This window comes from Trachinotus anak, unplaced genomic scaffold (genome assembly GCF_046630095.1).
Source record: "Trachinotus anak isolate AG129_WGS33_773 ecotype Australia unplaced genomic scaffold, CSIRO_AGI_Tana_v1 ptg000008l, whole genome shotgun sequence".
NCBI lineage: Eukaryota > Metazoa > Chordata > Actinopteri > Carangiformes > Carangidae > Trachinotus > Trachinotus anak.
In genome coordinates, this window is record NW_027273859.1 from 17715424 (window position 1) to 17738210 (window position 22787).

Consider the following 22787-nt stretch of genomic DNA (forward strand, 5'->3'; position numbering starts at 1 on the left):
TGTGCATCCCTAAGGGCTTTCCTCATTTTCTAAAAACTATGAGTTTAAAGTCAATAGTTCATGTCATGTATTTTGAATAAACTTTTGTGTAAATGTTTGACCATGAACTGATCTTTGGAAAATTTAAATTTTACTTATTTTCCAGTAAGGTCAACCTCAAGACTTCTTGATTACTGGAATTAGCCTCTTCTTTGCACTCCCAAAATGGTTGGAGATGTTGCTGTCTTCCCTACAAGTGTACATATGTTGTTTTTCAGTAGTTTATATAACATTTACGAATTAATAACAATGCACTCTTATCAAGATCTATTCAGTTAAGAGAGAAAACATGTAGAAAACATTACTGCCCATGCTTTTACAGGATTGTACCGTACTGTATGTACGGTATACAGAATTAACATACACTCCAACATATAATCCATTTGAGACATACTAGAACCCCTCTGGGCGTGAATGAATGTAGCCGAGTGAATGTAAAACAGGGTGTTGGAAACCAGGAGGTCAGTCCATTTTCCCTGTAGAAGTAAAAAGGAAAAACAAATTATTTGGCTGTCATCCCCAGTAATACACCTGTTCATGCGCAAAATTTCTCAAGCATGATGTTTGCACATATTATACATTCAGATTATATATTGAAATTCAAATGTTGTTGTTCATGTGGATTTTAGTTAGACTGATGATGTAGATTAGGTCCTCTGCCAATGTTTGATGCTTAAAAATCAAGCTATGTTTATGCCTAGAGAGATACAGATGGAAATTTGTTGCTACACAACAACAGATAGTAGAGTTGCTTGCAAAAGTTGATCACTCCGTTATAGAGCGGCTGGTGTGCACACTCTATTCTCTGGTGGGGTTTTTTTTGTTTGTTTTTGTGTGTGTGTGTGTGTGTGTAGCTGCTTGTATTTTCTGATCATGGTATATATACATCTATATGTTTCCATGTTCTCCTGTGCATTTGTGTTTGTAAAAGCCCAGAATGTATTTCTCTGATCTCGACTTAAACATTGTATTGACTTAACTGACAGTGACATGTGTACAGTCTGCTTGCAAAAGATATATTGGTGTGACAAATTAGGATTTCTCCATAAGAGCACAGTTGGTGCTGTCATTGTCTGCTTCCCAATCCTCCACCCAGCATATGATACAATGCATACAGATTTGCAGACAGACGCACACTGAACCACAATCATGCATGCATACATGTGAGAAAGCAGGATAAATTTGCATCAGCTAGATTAACAGGCCATTTTAGGTGAAGCAACAATAGACAAACAGAAGCTCAGTCAGACTTTCCAAAATCCCTCTTTTCACTGCAAAACAGCTGGGTGAGTTATTCTATTTGTAATCCATTCTTGCATGAGTCTGTTTTATTTGTAATTCTATCCCTTCTCATTGATAACCTCTGTAGCAGCAGTCAAATATTTACAAGGGTTCTAAATTTCTACATTACCACAAGATGATTTGTTGATTGATGATTCTGTATTGACTTTTTATTCTTTTTAGCGCTGTTCTTTTTAAAAGCTTACACTATGGTGTGTTTCCCTGCTCCTCTGATCACTGTGTTCTGGTTGCATGTGAAAACACCTCAGACAACTGTCAGATCCCCTCTGCATTGTGCATTTGATGAGCTTTATGAGCATATTTCTACATGAAACATACAGCAAAAGATGAGAAAAATAAGAATGATAGAGATTATGAAACCTTGTTTTTTTTTTTTTCAAAACTGACACTTTTTTGTCATTTTGCGCTTTTCACTTTCACGTTTCCCTTTCATTGCAGTATGAACTATCATGCCCTTATTTCAAAACTACATGTGACAAATATACAGTTGTACAATTACCATTACTGATTATTATTTAGAAAATCTTTACCCTGTTCAAGTAAAGTCATTACCTTTTAATGTTCCAGATCTCCCCATGATATATATCTTTTATTACGTATTGTGGATCAAATGTAATAAAATCAGAACGGATCCTCTGTATTAGGCTTCGAGAAATCATCTTTTATCTGGATGATCTATTCATGGATGATTTATTCCAGGTTTTTGCTCTTAATTATAATATTTCTCCACACAGTTGATCTCCTATCGCATCTAACTATGTGTCTGAGTACAGTGTCACAGTCTGCTGTTCTATGTCTAACTCGCCCACCTGCACTCCTCCATTGTTTCTATGTGCCTTTCCTCTCTCACATACTTGTCATCTCTCACTTTCACTGAACTCCATCTCTCTGTGCTTGCAAAAGACAGTTGCAGAGAATGGAAAGTGTGTTCTTGTTTGAGTAGATATCAGTAACGATTTCCTACCAGACTCTACTTCCAACCATAGCTAATAAGTTTGATTGTGAAATCAGTACAGGATGAAAACACATCATAATCATAATTTTCCTCACAGCATGTGTGTGTAATGTAGCTGAGAATGTAATCAAGCTCATCGATCTGGCAGTATGCAACGCATCCAGTAACATTACGAGGCTGATTACACTGATGGAAGAAGAAACAACAGAGACTTGTAATTTATAGTCATTCAATGTGGAATACACACACACACACACACACACACACACACACACACATACACACACAAACATGTGCAAATAGAGCAAATACGACTGTTACACACCAACCATCCATGTGAACAATGGATCAGACCCAATGGATCAGTCACTGAAAATCTGTCAAAATTATTACCCTCACTATCATGGCAAATACAGCTGATTTAGCACATCCACAGCTTTACTAGCATCAATACAACAACATAGACCGTTTCTGTAGATAGATTCTCGATGTTCAGCAGTTTCTCAGTGTAACTCAACAATTCCTGCAGATATTTCTGTTAAGCTTTTAGAATTTAGTGGACCCAGGAAGCAGAACACACAAACTGAATGGAGACAACGTATGGTTCTTTATTTGGCAGTTTGAATGGAAGGAGTCTTTGTAGGCCGGAGAGGGTAGGAACTGATGAGAGGGCTTGTCCATGGTAGGCAGGGACTGACGATGTGGAAGTCCAGGTGGGGGCTGACTGGAGCGTGTTAGGCTGAGCCCGGTGTGCAGTCTTCCACAGAAGGCAAAAAGGTTAGGCGAAGCTGGGCTGCTGGCAAACTGACGATGCAGTTACTGGTAGCAGGAGCAGGGACCTGGAGCACACAAAAACATGAGGTACTGCGAGATACAGCAGAGAGATCAACAAACTGAGGTAGTAGGCCAGACGTGATGCCACAAAGAGTGAAGGGACGATTTGGCGATGAGTAGAGATCTGACCAGGTCTTAAGTACTGCAGGAGCTTGAGTTGCTGAGGTGATTACACTCAGGTGTGGGGCCCAGACCAGCAGGAACTGTTGTACTGAAGGAACGCCCAGCTACACCAGCGACACACCCACAATCACACATACACACACACACACTTTAAAAGCCCTCTGTGGAAAGTGAAGGGATTGTGCCCCCTGAACCACTGGACTGGTTTTAATTTGAAGAGATGAACATTTAGGAAGTGTTGACGCTATATTGCAACAGCCAACAGCAGTACTAGCAAATTAATGAGGCAAAAGAGAGGTTTAAAATATGATAACCTGTACCTGTAAAATTAAAATTAGCCACTGGTCTCATATCAAAGGAAGAACATAGGTCTCAGCCATAATTTAAGGAATGGCTGTTTAAGAATGGACACTTTTTGATTATTTTTTAAAAGACTAAACAACATATTCTATCAGTGCCATGCATTTGAAAACAAAAGTTTGTATTTGCAGTCGATTATAGTCATTTAACTTTATTTTGAAATTGATTTAATTAGACAGGGCCGTAATGTCTAAATAATGCCCTCTTTGACTGGAAAGACAAAACAGTCAAGAAGGATGAAAATCATTTATAAACTATTTATAGCCACAGTCTTAGGCAGTGGTTCTGTGTGTGTATGATTGGTTTGGTTCATTGCTTTGTGTCAGTGGCACAGTCATAATAAAGAAAGATACCAATAATTCATTTCCCTCTTATATTTCCCCACAGACAAATGTCTTTTTCTTTTTTTCTTTTACAGACAGCAGTTTTCCTCAACAATTCATGAAAAGTAACAATAAAAAGTTTTACAGCACACAGACATAGACAAAATATAGAAATCACACCAAAAACTAACTTCATTTCCAGTCAAGCTCTGCCACAAGGATGTTCCAGTAAGACAACATTTCCAATCAAAGTTTTAGCCTGAAAGTCAATTACTTTCCATCAGGAGGTCACACAAACAACTACTCAACAATGTGCCTCTCATTAAAGCAATCAGTGTTTTGGTAAACACATAAAATTCAAATTAATTTCTCAGAAATGATGCTCCAAAAAAAAAGACATTTGTTATTCTCTGTCAATACACAGTATGGTGACTGTAGGCTTTTTTCCATTTCATTTTTAATGAGTCCCTGCTATCCTTATGAGATACAATTACAACATTTGTCACTAATTGGCATATGTGTGAGTGTACGTCTGTGTGTGTGTCTGTGTGTCAGTGTATGAGCGCCCATGTGTGTTTCTCGCTGTCTGACTCTCAGTGGTGGTTCGTCTCTTGTCCCATTTCCATCCGGCTGGTTGTGCCACTCAGCAGCACAGCACAAAGAGCTGTTATTATTGTCATTGTGTTGAAGCAGTTTGCATCTCCCATTGTTGTTCTCAGTTGCTTTTATCTGAGGAACAAATATCAGACAGCTGTAAACCCAAACCTGTGAAAACAGTGGTATTACTGAGTGAAGGAGTATTTGCAGTTCAATAGAAACTATTAATGTCAACTATTATTCAATATCCAGTTTCCATTACTGAGGTATTTGCCCACTGTATGTGCCAATTAATCTCTGCTGTAAGTATCCAGTGTTTGTGTATGTGCTATCAACAGCTTTTCTTTTCCCTTTATTACAAAATATGCTTTTGAAGTATTGTTGTTTCTTAATGACACCTCTGGTTCTGTCTTTTCAAAGAAAATCATCAGTTCTTAATGGATAGGTTAGGGCTAGGACAAGAGACAGTGTTTCTTATATCAAAATATTGATGAAGTTTTCTGCAGAGTCTCCAAGTCACAATGCTTTTTTAGTCTGTCTTGTTTGGAACCAATGTCATTTTTTTCATCATTATTTTACTGATTCTCTTTCTTTCTCTGTCTCTCTCTCTGACACGAACACAATCCCTCAGTGCAAATAATATTTTCCTGAAACTATGCACAGACAGTCAAGGCACACACGCAAAAACCCACTGAGGCACCAACCAGACACACAACATGCACATAGATATACCTGTGCATTTGTCAACACGAATGTATAACCCACTAATCGTTTAGCATGCTTTAGAACCAGACACCCACCCACATACGCAGTCCCCTTTTGTTATAGCTAGCTGAGACAATTTCAAAAAGATATACAGTGTGCTGTAGATACAAGGGTTTGCTCAGTAACACAAACACATTTGCAGACCATGTATATTTAAAGGTGACTCCACCAAAATGACCAGTATCCCAAAGCATTAGAACTGACAGCTATTGTGCACAGCATACACTGAAATAATTGCATTCCTGCCAATTTCATACAGTGACAATCTGCCTCATACTGGCACACACACACACACATATATACAAGTGCAAAAAAGCTGTATATCACTCATTTGACTCTGACTTTCAGGGTCAGTTTTCATTGTGAGAGTGAATGACGTCTGCTATTGAACAATTCTTTATTCAGCACTCCTCCAGCAGACAGGCAGCGACAGAGCTGAACGTGTGGGAAGAAAACAGACGAGGCTTAAGGCCTTGACAGACTCAATGTGTGCGAGCCTTTCAACAAGCCAACAGCTATCACAGTGATCACCGCAGATTTACATTGCAATCATTAAAGCCAAAGCTGACAGCTACTTTAATGAAAATGGATATTTATCAAACACAACTACAGTCAAGGACCCAAAAAACACAAAGCATGTCTGTCTGTTAATGTTTTCATGCTGCGTGATTGGCTATAAACACTTGCTCATTCAATTATGGATCAACAGAGTGACAGCAGAGAGGCTCTACTGAGTGCTTTGAACAGATTCTGCTGTCGCTTTTCAACTTGAAACACATCAGTCCCTTGCTCCCCTCTTCTCTCTAGGTCTTCACAGGGGGCCTGCCATCTGTCATATGGCGCACTCACGCAGAGTCACACACCATGCACACACTGTATATGAAAAGGGAACACACAAACACACTCACAAAAAACAACAAAAAAAAAAAACAACAAAAAAAAGAAAGATCTGGGAAGAAGTCTGCAGTGGCACAAACATTAACACAACAGAAATGCGCAAACACACACCCACGTGCACACACTTTTTGCTCCCTCTGAGTTCATTCATTCTTGTTACAGAAACATAAAAGTTATCAAGCATGCTGTCAGTGGAGAGAGTGAGCGAGAAATAGAGAGGGAGAGAGAAACAGAAAGTGATGGCATGGATTTGGCTGCAGTGCAACTCTTGTATATTTTTCTCAATTTAGTTTTCTGGGACATTGGGTGTGTGTATCCAGTGTGTGTATTCTGTTTATAGTTTGTATTACTGTAGATATCCAGTTATACTACAGTTTAGAAAAGCATTGTGGTGCACCGAGGAGGACCTGAGAGCTGTTGGTATCTCTTGCCTGAATCACTGTTTCTCTGAAGGACGGATGCACACATGTGATCACATGGAAACAAATATGCACTGACAAACATGTATACTTGGCAATCTCCCTGTTGAACAACATATCCATAGCAGTGGTCCATTTCTGCCGATGATTGGCATGCAGACGGTGGGAGAGTTGCAGTTTTGCTTGTCTTCCAGAATGGAGCTCATTCAGTTCAAATTAGTATACTTTCTTGGCATGAATGTCATATCAACAGTCTAGCAAGAGTGTCCAAGTTCAATTGGAATGCATCAGAGAAATCATGAATGTCTCTATCTTTCTCTCTCCTCTGTATCTGTCATTACTCCGATGCTGCTGTGCTTTAATCTCTTCTTTTTTCTCCCAACTGTCTCTTTCACTGTCTGTGTTCTGCTCTCCCTCTGTCTCTGTCTCTTTGTATCTTGATTTGTGTGTATCTCCCATTCTGCCATAACCTTATATGTGTCAGGCTGTATTAATCTCTCTCTTTTTTCCTCTTTCTCTCACATACGCTCTCCTGTCAGTTTTCTTTCCTTCAGTTCTCCTCTCTCCCTCCATCTGGCTCTTCTGTGAAATAAAAGGTGAATGTAGCCTTTAGCTAGACACTAGCACTTCAAAGCCCTCTCATTTTCCCTCTCTCTTTTCATCATGGGCAGGTTGAGTAGTGTTATAACCCAAAATAACCTTTTCACCGCATGGCCCTGTCTCTCTGTCTAATCTCTCATAGATGCCAATTGGGGAGGCTTTTATCTCAAATGCCACAGAGAATATACTGTACAAACAGCTTGAGTATACAATATGTGGCTCCAAGTCGACTCAACCTTCTGTGCCAAGAAGGTTTGAGTCCATTTGGTATAGGTAATTAGATCTCAATACTCCATACAGACAAACATGAAGGCTGTGTGCGAGAAGGACTAGGTCTAAACATACCGTCTCCATTAATATAATCAAAAAGAAAAAAAAGCTGTCATCTAAAGCACATCAGGTTTATCATTATTTTCAATGGTTTAACAGGAAAATGGCAAATAGGCATCAAAGGTGGTTTTAATCAACCAGCTTTTGTAAGTAGGTTTACAAGCTGTGGTCATGAAGTAACATGGAAAAACTTCTGTTGAGCTTCTAATACTTCTAAAGCCAGGCTGCTGACATAATAGATTTCAGATGATCAACTGTCAATAAGCAATTGATATATTATCACATTTAGTTTCTATACAGATGGCAAGTAATTAATTAGGCTTTATCATGTTACTTTACATAATCACTGTGTTTCTAACAAGTTAACTGGCTGTGCCTGCTGGCTGGATGATGTCACTTTCAGTTACTGTAAGCTTACTACCCACACACTTATGTTCAGTTGCTCATTTGGATAGCTATTGGCATACAAGGCTGCAGAAACACAAGTACCATGACCCTCCCATGATCTCTCCCACACATATGCACATGTGCAAACAAACTAACACGCATGTACAAAAGTGCAAGGTGTCCCTAAGGAATATATTTTCGAATACTATTTTTTAACCTGTCATAGTCACACACTACACAGTACTTTAAATCGAAATGAGATCTAAGTTTGATTGGAGACGACTGTGCTCCCCGAACTGAGGGCATATGGGGGACTGTTTTTTTTTGTTTTTTTTGTTTGTTTTTTCTTAGAATTAAACTTTTCCATTCCACTGTTAATTAAGGACCAAAAACAACAGTGTTTGAAATAACTTGTATCCCATTTGAGAGAAGGGCCACTTCACAGCTTTGTAATGGCCAAGTTTAATTGTGAGTTTTATTGTCATCCGCCCACATCAGAAAACTGACTGAAAACCAAAGGATAACAGCGCAGCATATCGCTGTTGCACTTGTTACACTTTAATGAGATAATTCTTTACCAGTGAATTATGCAGACTCAACTGTAGGAAGATAATACTTGTATTTCTTTCATGTAAATATATAATTAACAAAGGATCTTAATGCGTTTGATGGCATGGGTTCGGCTGCATCTAAGAGGCTAATACACTGGCAGTTGTTGATCTTGTGCTCCCACTTAAACTACAGAATGCATATTTTAACAGTAAAAACACTAGTTAGAGTGGAAAATGCACTGCATGACTAAAATATTTATCGACTGACTGGCTGTAGTTTCAATTATTATATTAAATGCATTATTTTTTTTACTACTTACTTTTATTATTCAATTTTTCACATTCGCAAACTACAAATTCATTGCTCAGGATGAATCTGCCCTGGTCAACTATTTATTTTAAATATTAACACAAGCCCTGTTTTTTCTTTCATGTTTTTAAGCAGTGCATGAAAAGAAAATACTATAAAAGTACAATAAAAGTGAATACTGAACATTGGTATTGAAAGGTCTGGAAAAAACATTGCTGTTGCCAGAGGTGAAGATAATAGTAAGATGACTCTGAAAGATAAAATTTCCAAGATAACACTATTCATGTCATCTTGTGTAATTACATTTCATCTCATTAAAAACAAAACAAAATTAAATTAAAATAAAGAAGAAGAACATTCTGCTGTATTTTATGAACTGAGGCTAGTTGGAAGTGAATGCAGATGATATGTGATTTTTGCATATATTTACATTAGCATTTTATACATTTAGCTGATGCAGCCTTACAGTCTTTGTGGAATGATATATTAATACATACAGGACAGGAAAGGTCAGGGTGATTCTGCCTTTTTTATGTGAACAATTGTGAATACAGAGCAATCATGTAGAATAAATGTCTTGGGACTAGAACCTCAGAAGAGTTTTTTTTTTTTTTTCCTAGAAGATAGAGTGAATAGAAGAAAGATTATATCAATTATTGATACAAGACACCCCTGGAAACAGTTTTCACCTTGTTTGGGAAGCTGGCAAGTGGCTACTATTCTGACTGACTTTGGAAGGTCATTTCACCGTGAGAGAGCCAGGAGAGAGAACAGCTGATACCATGCCGAGCGCTGACCATCCCAGCTCAGGGAAAGGAGAGCAAAGAGGTGTGTAGTGACAGAACACGAGACACTAGCTGGCATCTTGTGCTGGATAGTCACCTGGAGGGAAGGGGCTAGAGATCCCTTCATAGTCATGTGTGCCAGCAGCAGGATTTGGAATTTGATACAAGCAGCCATGGGCAGCTGGATGCATACATTAACTCTGCCAGTGCACGTGTGTTAGTATGTGTGTGTGTACGTGCACGTCATATCACTACTGACTCATCGCTTATGAACGCTTGAGAGCTCTATGCCCGAACCTGCTGTGGCAAACTGCTGGGGGTAGAATACCTGATGAGTGTATGTGTGTCAGTTTGCAAACTTGTACAAACTGCATGCATATACATGAGTTCATTTGTTCTTATCAATGGTTTAGATAATGAAGCAGACTATTTTTCATGCAAAAATTGCTGTATATGTGTGTGTAAGGAAACTTGGGGAAAAACATGAAAAATGCCTCCACAGTGAGCTCAGAACAAAATCACTTAAGACTATTATGAAAGTAATCTGAGAGACTGGAAGGTGGGTTCTGCATAAAGCAATTAAAACTCTTGTGTAAGGAATACAAAACATCAGTCAGCTGGTGGCAATTTTTATTAATTTTAGGCCTGAAACATACAGCATGGTGTTTATTCTCATTTAAATGAATTAAACTGTGATCTCTTCATCTTCCCTCTCAATACAATGTATTTTTCTACTTAAATTATTCAATTAATTAATTTTGGTTAATCACTCTAACCTTCCATTACATGCATGCAAATGCTCTCTATTGTTTTCCACTCTGTTCCCACCTCTGCCAGGGAGGGAGCCGGCACTTTCTTTCTCATTGAAGTAAATCTGATAGAGTCATGTATCATTATGGAGTTCCCCACAGTCTCTCCATTATTCATCCATCTCTCATTCCCTCCCTCCTTTCATTGCCATCACCCTCTCGCTCTCCTGCCCGCTGATTTGCATTTGCCAGCATCTGTCTCTATAGCCCTTTATCCCACCTTCATTTTCTAGAACTCTTTACCGCAATACATCGATTAAATAATTTCTCTCTCCCTCAATCCAGTCTTCATTTCTACATTCTTTCTGAAATGCACACCCCTAACTTACTCTCTCTGGACCAAAAAAAGTCCCTTTTTTTTAAACTCATCTTATTCCTCTCCATTTCTTACTCAACTCATCAGTTTCTTTCCTCTCGCTTCCAAATCTCTGTACACAGCTACAGCTAATAATGTTGTGTCATCACTCAACATGCTGCTGTCTCATGCACAGGGAAATGCACCATACCAGTGGGGAATATCTTTTACTTGTCTCGGTTCGTACAAATTGTGTGTCATTCTGCACACAGACACACATTCACCAATTCAGATATCAAGTGTTAAGCTAATTTGCTCCCCTTGAATATAACAGTCAGTCACTGGGTCAGTCAGTTACAAGTAAATGAACATGTCCTCACCCCCCACCTCAGTCCAATCACTGCAGTGTTTACAGTGAGTGAATAGAGTGATTGAGGTGCAACACCCTCAAACGTTTTGTCAAAATCAGATCATGAAGAGATGAATAGCGCCATGATTATCTGTAGTCACTTTTCCAATTTCATTATACTATCAGCCAGGCAGTCTTTGTTGGGAGTGAAAACATCAGAGAACCAGGCAGGATAGCACATTGGAAAACAGAAATAGACTCACCCCACATGCACACACACCTGTGTGCAATTGAATATTGAGATACCAAGTGGGAAAATATGACATCTGCCGTGTACACAGGCAGTGAAAACAGAGACACATTGAGCCATTAGCAGTGAACAACAACCAATCCATTTTCTAAATATGATTAAAGCATTGACAAATGGGTCATTACCCCAGCCAACAAAGAGAATGTGATAGAGAGAGAGAGGGGTAGAGACAGAGTACAATAAGCAACAGATTCAAATGTCAACAAAATGTTTCCAAAAAGAGACACAAACACACACATACAACATGTAATTCTGTCAGTTTGTATGTACATGCAGAATAAAGCCAGAAAGTCCAAAGCTGGAGAAAGGAAACTGAAAATAGAAGTGTGGAGAAGTGAGGGAGGAGAAAGGGAAGGGCATAGATCTGTCCTGGGGAAGTAATAGCAGTAAAAGCCCTGGGGCTGTAAACAGGGGAGCTGTGGATTTTCCCAAGGGGCACGTTCATCTCCCTGACTTTACAATGGATAGAGCTTGGACGCAAAGATATATATATATACGTCAGATCTCTTTGAATTGATTGAGGGTGGATGGAGGGAGGAATACCCAAAGGGGACAAAGAAATGAGAAAGAGGATAAACTGTTGCACAGTGAGCCATTGTAGGAGATGTAAGGCCTTTCACACCAAGTCTGATCAAAGGGCAATTTATTTTCATTCTTTACCTTATTTCTGTTTGATAAAAATCTGTGTCAGTCATTAAAAATATTTTTTTTAGCTACTGCTAAAATGAGCTGCTGATAAATTAGTATGACAAGGGGGACAGCAGGTACAGAACTAAGAGGAAATACATGGCAGAAAAATGGCAGACGACCTGGAGAATGTGGATGGTGGGTGTATGTTATTAGTATCAGGAGAAAAAGAGAACTATATGATACTAAAAGTGGGCAGGCACCAGGAAAAGAAAATTACACAATTACATGAAGGCAGTGGAGTTTCTCTACCAATTCGTAGAGCACAGGAGGAGGTAGCCAGACGTTTCATTTTTTTAATTTTTCTTAACGCACAATTAACACTGGCCTTGGTATGAAAGAGAAATGTACATAAAACTGAACCCTTTTTATGTCAGATTTTGTAATAAAATGATTTTCTGCTTGGCTTGAAAAGGCTCTTAAATGTGGAATGGATACATGAATGGATGAAGGGAAATAGAGGGAAGCAAAAGAGATAAGAGCAGATCAAATGGATAAGAGGAGGGATGTTAATTTCCTGTGGTTAAGTTGCATATAAAGATGCCAGTCAAACACTGTCACAAGTACTTTGATAAGATACTTGTTCAGTGCTGGTTTTCATCACAGTATGTCACTTGAATTTATTTTGATATTTGAGTTTCAGTTGGAAAGTTACAATCCTCTTATATCTTAGCTTTTCTTTCACCTGCTGTTTAAAACTGTGAAACTCTGAAGTCTTCATGGGTATAGGTTGGATCTTTATTGCCTCTATTAGTGGAGGAAAAATAGTGGTGAAACTCACATACTGAGTAGTTAATTGTTGTAGATCACTGTTTGAGCAAAAGATGGTGTTCAAAGTGATGCTAAAAGTCCCATATTTCCACTTTTTCCACTAATTGCATTTTATTTGAAGTTTTGATATCCATAAGAATATGCAGTAGTGGTTTCAAGTACCAAAAACCATCTCAATATAGTTTTACATCTCCTCTCTCATGCTTCTCTCTGGAGCTCTAGAACAAGTTGGTCAGCCAAAGCGCCTCTCTTCTGATTGGCTGACCCTTTTCTGAGTGATGCATGGCCGGGCCAAACACAGGTAATGAGTGGTACTACTTCTGTAGCTTTGTTAAAACCCACTGGTAAATGCAAATGATGATAGTCAGTAGGCGCTGAAATGAGCTGAACAGACCATCAGATTCAGATTAAAATGCTCCAGCCTCAGGCCTGGATCATTTGGCAGCATTGGGGTAACTGTCAGCAGTGTTGCAGCATCCTGGTCCAATGTAGGAGTGGCGGAGCTCTCTGTCTTTGCCTCCAGCACACTCTCCAGGCAGACCGGTACGATGCCAGTGTGTGTCGAGGCCAGCCAGAGGATCATGCATGGCTGTAGAATCCGAGACCACTGGGGACATTAGGGAGGTGGGTGAACAAGAGTGAAATATGGTAAGTGGATTACCAGGAGAAGGAGCAGGCGCACTCTACCCCTCCATTGTTGCCAGACTGTGTGAAGTTTTGAATGGGATTGATTGGGCCATAGGAGACGTTGAGGCGAGTGCATGCAAAGAACATCTACCAGTGGCGGTGTGAATGTCATATGGGGAAGTTAGGGAGGAAATATGGTTCTACCTGGGCAGCAGCAGTTTCATTGAGACATGACAAACTTAACAGTCCTGACAGCCTGTTTTAAGGTGCAGTTTCTGAATATGGGCTTTGTGTATTTCTCCATGGACTGAGTATTTTGATACCTTCACAGTATTTATTATACTATACTATATTTATTATTATTTATTATTATTATTATTATACCTGCTTTATAATGAAAAAAGACATGGAAATCTCACTTCCTTTAGAGCATAGCGTGAGGGAAGGAGGGTACAAATGGGAGTGCAAGGTTTCAAGAGAGAATGAAGAAGGTGCTAGAAAAAAATGCATAAGATACATTTAATTGGATTGAACAAACAATTGAGTTGATGGATAGATAAATGGAGGGAAGATCTACTGTACATGCACCAATCTCAGACAATGGAGTAGATAATTTAGTTGAGTTCAGATGGGTGGCAAAAGGTGAAGGAAGGAGAGATCAGTGAGGGATGGAGAAGAGACAAGAGGAAGGAGAGCAGTGTGTGGATAAGAGGCATTTATCTGGTGTGCTCAACAACATTGGAAGGTAAAACCTGGGGAAATTATACAGTTGACTCACGCTGAATAGAGGGAGCTAGTGGTGTAGAGGATGGATACAAAAGGAGGATGTGGTAGAAATATCAGTGGGGTAAAAGAAAGGGTTATTGAAAAAAACAAAGCAAAGGAATAGTAGCAGAGTGAAAGTATAAATTAAAGAGAGAGAAAAGAGAGATGGGGATTGGAAAAAAGGGAAAGGGGGCATTCATCTGGGGAGTGTGATAACTGGATAAATACAGTGGTAAAGGGTACTGAATTGAGGGGCAGTTGAAGGTAATGGGGAGAAGAAGCACAGATGGAGTTACAGAAGAAGACAAAAAAAACAGGGGGCTCAATGAAAGAGAGGATGTATACATCTCCCGGGCACAAAGACACCAGTTAGCTAGGAATAGATGATGTTAAATGTGACAAGAAGAAGGGACCAAAGGGGGTCCATTAAATGTTAATGGGAACAGGGTAGGGGGTGGGTAGGCGTACTGGGGGCAGGAATAAGAACAGATTGTGTTTGCGAGAAATCATTGGTCTGGTATTTTCAGCAACAGGAAGTGCCAGCAGTCAGAGAACTTATAGTGATAAATTTCTAGAGAAACAAAGTCGAAAAGGGCATGTTATCTTTTGCTCATTCTACCTCCCTGACCACATTAATTCAAACGCTAATTCCCTCAAGGAGTGTATATCAGAGCTACACACACACACACACACACACACACACACACACACACACACACACACACACAGGCATATATAGAGCAGAGCACATTTTCAGCCTGCCAGCTGTGTGAGTAAGCATCTCTCTCTGCCACTCAGTGCTTAGCCGTGTATGGCACAGTGCATGGCAGCAGTTTGGAGCTGTGGATCTGGAACAATACATGAAACAATACGCAGACACAAGTAGGTCATCCACACACACACATGTACTAGACTTGAAGATACACTCTCTGCTATGACAGTGCTGTGGGCACTGGCTAGGACTTCCTCTCACTCTGTCAGTGAATTTCTGAGGAAGCCAAACACTTGATTATGATTACATACTCATCTTACAGCCAGCAGATAGGCTCTGTCTCAGCTTATTGCTTTACATAATTGAGTATTTCGCTCATGTTGAAGACAAATTGACTTGCCCTTGTTCCTGTCAGCTAAGCCATAGCCTGAGAAAAAGGAAACATGCTTAGCTGATATACCCCTTATCCCACTCCACCCCACCTGCTACCTGGCCATAATGAACAGCTGCTGTTGTTATGAGCTTGCTACTTATGACATGGCAAACAAAGTGTTACTATGTGGCCAGCATTTAGATAAGGTTTCTGTATCTACTGTATGTCAATTCATACTAACGCCTTTTGGCTAGTATCCACCCACTGATAGTTCAAGGGATATTAAATGAGACATGCAAACTAAAGGGAGCATGACAGACTATTTATACATTTTACTCTATTTAAAGCTGTATTACCAGTGTTATTTAAGTCTCTTATAGTTTCTAACTTACTCAAGAAATATTCTAAAGCCACTGGCATACACACATGTATCTCTTTCCTCTCACTTTGCATCCTCAGTCACTGAGCCACAGAAACTGAATGACTATGTATCAGAGTGATGAAGTGTGTATGGTTTGTGTGAGTGTGTGGTAGGTGGAGAGCTGCTTGGAGAGACACAGATAGAGAAAAGAATCAGTCACACCTGGGTGCAGGTGAAGTACTTGCAGTCCATTTGTTCTGACAGGCCGAGAAGCTGGAGGGAGCTCAATAACATGCATGATGTTGCAGACAACACATGTACAATACACACCGACATACAGAACATTAATCAGAAACGTCTGCATGTAAACAAGACCTGTGTGAGGTTCACTACACTTCGAATATAAGAAAAATCATGAGAATGAGTTGATTTGTCTCATTGTGCAAGCTGTGGAGACGCAGTCTCGCAGGATTAATCAAGCATTTGATGCTGAAAAACAGAAAAATACAAAGTCTGATGAAGAGATGGACTCCCACACAGGTATGATGACATCCCAGCAAAATAGCTAAACAAATAAACACAGAGCTGATGAATTAGCACAGTAGATGACTCCCACAGTAATCCCTGTGGCTGACAGTCTGAACTCTTGGATGTGTACATGTCTCTGTCTATGACTGACATGTACATCCCTCAAATAAACACCTCTGCATGACTGCTTGACAGGCCTTAGCTGCTTTAGCGAGATTGATCCCAGAATGATTTATCATGTGTCAGAATACTGCGCATGTACAGGAGCGGTGTGTGTGTTCTTGTGTGTGAGTTGGCCATGTTGGTGGTGGTGTGTGAGTGAGTTGTTTAGTGGGTGGTTGTGGTTCAGGATGATAGGTGAAAGATTCCAAATGGCTACGTTTTGTATTTGTTGGCACTCCTACACACCTCTCACTCTGAAATCGAAACCTTTTTTTTGTGCTCAAAGTGCAGTCATTGTACACAGTGTTTGTGGGGTATGACGTTATCCATCTGTGCAGCTTAACATTCAGCTCATACTTAGTCACTCAGGACTGACTTTTTAGAATTATTCATATACTTCTAAACCTTTCATAATGTCAGCAAGGTGTGTTTTTGTTAGGTACTGTCAAACTCTTCAAAGTGACTACACAGGTTTTACTGCACCAGCAGATCTAGCTCTTTCTTATTTTCACTCTCCTTTAACTGTTGCCTGCTTCAGAGTGATGTAAAATTGGGCTGGGTTAGCGCAACGGGCCCTTTAAGTCATTAGCAAAGAGTATTAATGAGCCTAGTGCTTAGAAAGCCCCCTGCAGACTCAAGAGTGTGTGATGTAGAAAGGATGAGGGCACTAATTCTCCAAAGTGCCCTAATAAGTAGAGGATTAGCAAAGCCTTCCATTAGCCAAAGCCTTGATGATGCTAAGCTAATGCGCTATAGCTAGACTAGAGCAAGGCAGCTAAAGCATTAGTTAGCATGACCGCTATAATAGGGATGTGGAATCTGGATAATGTAGCTTATGATACACGACTGGCTTATGCGGCTCAAATATTCAGAGAAATGCAGACTCACGTACACAGGCATAAAATGCATTCACACTTAATGTACGCATAAATAAATCCACAGGTGCACCTTCCCACACACACCCGCAGGCATGCATATGCTCAAACACCAAGGCGATCGTAGATAGAAGATGAGTCCAGGGCTCATTGGTTCTAAGAATAATGGCCATGACTAAGCAGTACACTGAGACTTAGTGAAGTTTAATCATATATTGTTACACTTTAATTAATTCCTCAAAATGTGGACTTGCACAATGGGCAGTGAGATTGAAACTGCTTGAGCTTCATTAATCATCTACATCAGTGCATGAGGAAATGGTTGCCTGAAATAACCCTTTAGCTATTGCTAAAAAGGAAAATCATTCCTAACAAACTATTGGCAGTTAATTACAGAATGGGTTTTGTGTTCATATATTCATAGCTTCTGCCTCCAAATTAGATTTATGTCACTGAACTGCTTAAGACTTGAGTGACAACTGCAACCAATTTACCTCATAAGCTGTGACTCTTTTGAGCAGATCAGCCCCAGAATATCTTTAATCTTGTGCATTCAGCTTTTTTTGTTCAGTAATGCAGACTGTTTGAGACAAGTGTCACATGAGATTAGTTTCCAGGTGGCCCATACAACTCAAACCTAGTGTATCCAAGTTGAATCAGTGATACTTGAACTATGCAAAAGAAGTGAGACAGACTTCATGTTGTGCATCATTAATATACAGAGAGACACACATTCTTGGGTTTGTCACGATTTGAGAGTTCAGCCTCCCAAACCACTTTGAAATTCAGCTCATCATGATTTTGTGCAAACCAGCTGACATGGAAGATATTCTCATACTGTGTAGCTCTCATGTTTTCCCTCTCTCTCTCTCTCTGTCTCTCTCCCTCTCTCTCTTTCTCTCTGTGTCTCTCTCTCTTACACGCACATGCTCACATACAATGTTTTATTCTTCTTTTCTAAGCACCATGAATCTCCTCAGGCTTTTCTTTCTTGGAAACTTTCTTTCTTTGGCTTTATTTTTGCAGTGTCAACAGATTACTCTGTGAGGCATTATACGGGCTCACTGTGTGTGTTTTAGATTGTGCTTTCTTGCCATTGTACATTGTCATTGCAACGTGTGTGTATGTGTGTTTGTGTTCACCGTACTGTCCTTAAACTTATTTTTCCACCAGCTTTTGTGTGACAGGGTTTTAGTCTGCTAGAAGTGAAATAAACACCTAAGTCTAGTGCTTAGTACACAGTGAAGGACACAGTGAGGAGCAACATGGGAGCAGAAGTGAGGGATGAAATGAGGATCAGGATGGATGAGGGATGGAAAATGGGGGCAAGGACATAAAGGGCAAAGTGCAGGTGGCCATGTGGGTAAAAGCATTGGAAGAGCTGACTGTAGAAGGCAATGGTGTGTGCAAAAAATAAAGGAATAAAGAGGTGATGAACCACAAAATGGCTGGAGTGAGGGAAGGGAAGGGGATAGATGGATGTTTGTGTTGCCATGAGGGTAAACAAGACATGCTGGAGAAAACTGCTAGTGAGTAAAGATGGTGAGTAAGAGATTGGTGGGTGGAATGGGAAAGATGCTGAAGAAGAGCTGTTGGGAAGGAGGTGGAAGGGAAAGGCAGATGACTCCAAACTGAGGACAGTGTACAACATTCTGTGCCGCTGTAAGGCAACTAAAATGAAAATCACTGCAAGACCCCAGCTCTGAAATGATTAGGGCTGAAAGGTAAGCACTCAGAGGGGCTGTTTTGGACAAGACGGGAGATAACAGGGGAGAGGGTTGAGAGGGTAGGAGGTAGAGGTGTTTTTTGACAGCACTAGAGGCCTTGCAAGGAAAAGGAGGGAAAATAAGCACAGATAGTGTTTCAGACCTGAGGAGCATTTAGGCAGCAGAGCACAAACAACTGGGGGACTGTGGGTAGTCTCTCGTGAGAAGGGAAAATTTTACAACATGGTTTTATAGTACAACATTTAATACACTTTTTTATAGAGGCATAATTTAATATGTAATCTTCTATACAAGACTGCTTTATATTGTATTGTCAGGAAGTAGCCTGGAGGTCAATTAATAATGTGACTGTAACACTTCAGCCTTAAGGCTTGACTTAACTTTGATTCAGTAGCTAGTATAGTGCTTGCCATCAGCAGATGACTGCTTCTGTGAGTATGGAAAACTGGAAATGGGGGTCACAGGGTGGATGGAAAAACATGCAGAAACATCAATCATCCTGCTCTGACTATAATAAATATAAGTGTTTTAGTGATGCTGTCATCCTGTATCATACAGGTCTCATGTGTCAGTCTGTCAATAAATGTTAAGTATTATGTTGTTTTGACTTATATTCTTGTTTTATACACAAAGCCCTACTTTTATATTGACTTTTATCATGTCCATGTTGCCATTCATTGATACATAACTGACATTATTCTGTGACAGCTTGACGTGAGAGTACTTTGAGTATCTTAGAGGTTTATCTGTATTTAATGACCTTTTGTAGCAGCTTTTGTAGCAAAGAGAATGGTCCAACTCTGCAGTCACATATCTTTACCTGTATGTATGTGTATGTATACCTCTGTTTCCATCCCCCTCTATCTGTAGTTACCACAGAGCAGCTTGTGCATGGATTGAACACCTTTGGGCCTCAAAAAACCAATGCAATGCATGTGGAAACTAGAAAACAATTTCCCTGTCTCTTTCAGTTGGTGCTGCAGTGTGGTGACCTGTAGAATAAGAATTATTTTCCTTGCTGCTCTCTTTGCACAAATAATTACTGGAATCAAAATATGATTGGTGTTGTCCACAGTTGTGACAGATATTGTTTATCACTAGTGCTTCCAAGCATGAAATGAGTATTAGAATGATTGTCTTTATATGCTTTATAAAACAAAACATTCCTCTTCTGTTTTTCTTCTCCCCTTTCCTTCTTTCCTTTCTCTGCTGCTTCCCTCCCCTCCATCCAGCCTGTGAGCTGATGAACCGTGGGATCCTGGCCCTGGTCAGTTCAATCGGCTGCATGTCGGCGGGCAGCCTTCAGACTCTGGCCGATGCCATGCACATCCCCCACCTCTTTATCCAGCGTTCCCCAGCAGGAACACCCCGCTCTGCCTGCCCGCCCACCAGTCGCGTCCCTGGAACAGATGACTACACCCTAATGGTCCGCCCACCTGTCTATCTCAATGAGGTCATCATGCAAGTGGTGTCTGAGTACAGCTGGCAGAAGTTCATCCTCTTCTATGATTCTGATTTTGGTAAGGAAACATCTATCTGTCTGTCTTTCTATGTGCACTGCAGTAGATAAGGAAGATGATTCACTTGAGCAAACATCTATAGTAGGTCTAATCTATGAAACTGGTTTTGTGTGAATTTTGCATTTATCTGATGTAACAGTATCAATGGTTTCTCAGCATGATAGGACATTAGAGAGCTAATGGATGTATAGTTATGTAAGTCAAAAACCTTGCTCTCTCTCTTTCCCTTCATCCCTGTTTCTGGCAAAAAAAAACAAAAAAAAAAAACATGGCAGGCAGACATGAACATGTGTATGCATATCCAGAGAAACACAGAATCAGGCCCACATGTGTATTTTTATACATCTTTTTATATGTATTTTTATCCATCTTCATGCTGGTGACACATCAGTCTGCTGTGTGTTCTTACTCTGTCTCATTTTACCCTCCTTCTGTGTCTCTCTCTATCTCCTCACCCTCTCTCCTTCCAGTCCATTAACTCTAACATTAGACGAGAAACACCCTATGTCCCTTTTATAAAGTGCTACTTTGTTTCTTCAGTCTCTTAGCTTCCTTCGACAGAAATATTTTTGTTCTGTTTTCTGTATGTGTACAGGTGTATTCAAAGGTGTAGGCGTGCAGGTGTACTATAAGATCTTTGCTACATTTTCTCCTTATGTTCTGGCACAAATTATGTTTAAAGATAAGTTAACTTTGAGTCATACAGGGGAGAGGACTGATGGTGCACTGCTGCTAATGGGCTGAAACTACTGAAATTTGGATAACACCTCAGTGAGTGATGTCAAAACAGATATGTAATTGAAAACACCAGCTGTGACATCACTCACTGGTGAGTGGACAGAAATATAACGTACCTAACAGTTTAAGTCCATAGAGAGCAGCATAATAGCTTTCTGCCTTGGGTGATTCAGTGTTGATTTACCCCTTATAGCCATAATGTGGCTCCATTTCCCTCATTGTAGTAAATTAACACGATTAATGCGCTGTATGCATTGATCTCAAAAGTGAACTCTCCAGTGGAATAGTTTAGAAATGCATTTCTTAGGCTTAAAATCAATCTTTCACAGCATTAAAGTATTTTATCAGAGTATTGAATATGTCATATAAGAATTTATTCTAACTAGTGAGCTCTACCACGCAGTTTATATTGGATGATTATTGAATAGTGGCTAATGTGGCCTGTCTGGAAATGCTTGTCTCACACTGCAGATCAGTGCAATAAATTAAATTACGTCAATGCTGAGCAACATTTGGATATAGGATCGTCATCCAGTCTGTACAGTAATTGGCAGACTCAAGGTATACAGTAAAACAATGGAAGTGTGCCAAGTACTAGTTTTACTCTGTGTGTCTCTTACACTGTTTAGCATCTATCAATTTTTACCATGACAACTGATATACTTCACAATAACAACAATTGTCAAACTGAGCCATGAAGAATGACGTGTGAAGCCCAGCACAACAATGTAGTATCAGTATGTTAAAAAAGGATTTATAAATTAAATGAGAATTCTTTGTGTCGAGTTTAGGCACCACGCTGACCTCTCCTTAATAATAGAGTGTGAGACCATGGGTATATAACTTTCATGTACTTGACTGCAAGTTGTTGAAACAAACAGTTATGTGCAGAATTTTGTTGGTGAGTGCATTTTTCAGTATATGGAAATCTGCAGCAACTCAGTATCCTCACACACACACACACACACACACACACACACACAAAAGACACACATGTTGTCACCCTACTTAAATCCTTCTATCCCCCTTGTGCTCTGTGACCACTGATTCAGCACATGGATCCTCTGGGTTTAGGCAGTGCTGTTCTCTCCAAAGAAGGCCCTTTAAAGATATCGTGGTTTTTCCCTAATGGCCTCACCCCATGTTCAAGGAGAGAAGGGAGAAGCAAGAGCACAAGAGAGAGAGGAAGCGAGGGAGCGAGAGAGCAAGAAAGCGAGGCAGAGAGACAGAGATGGCCTTTTAAGATGATAGTAATGTTCCCAAAAGGCCTCGCCTCTGTACAAGGAGAGTTCTTTAGAGAACAGACAGCCGAGTGTGTCCTCTTAAATGAAGCAACGGTGCAACTGTCCCAATCCCTATTTTCAGCTCTACTGGTGCGTTCCGGACACTGAGAACACATGTTTTCTCTCTATTATCTCCCTCTCTCTTTCCTCTCATAGTTTATCTCCACCTCCATCTTCCTTTCTTTTCTCTCTTACTTTTTTCTGACTCTTTTTTTGCTTTCACTATCTGTCAGTCTTACCATTGGTTTCTTGTATTAAAACTGTGAAACCTGATATATATTGAAAACATGATTGACAAGTTACTTGCTGAGTAACCTT

General features: G+C 39.9%; 1 protein-coding gene across 7 annotated transcripts in view; it reads left to right on the top strand.

The window, feature by feature from the left end:
- Window positions 1-22787, top strand: part of grid2 (glutamate receptor, ionotropic, delta 2) — a 509848-nt gene that overhangs the window by 295156 nt on the left and 191905 nt on the right. For all 7 annotated transcript variants that reach the window (XM_071483176.1, XM_071483174.1, XM_071483175.1 and 4 more), the window contains one exon: window positions 20161-20448. In XM_071483176.1, coding sequence (XP_071339277.1) covers window positions 20161-20448 — 288 coding nt within the window. The remainder of the gene's footprint in view (window positions 1-20160; window positions 20449-22787) is intronic.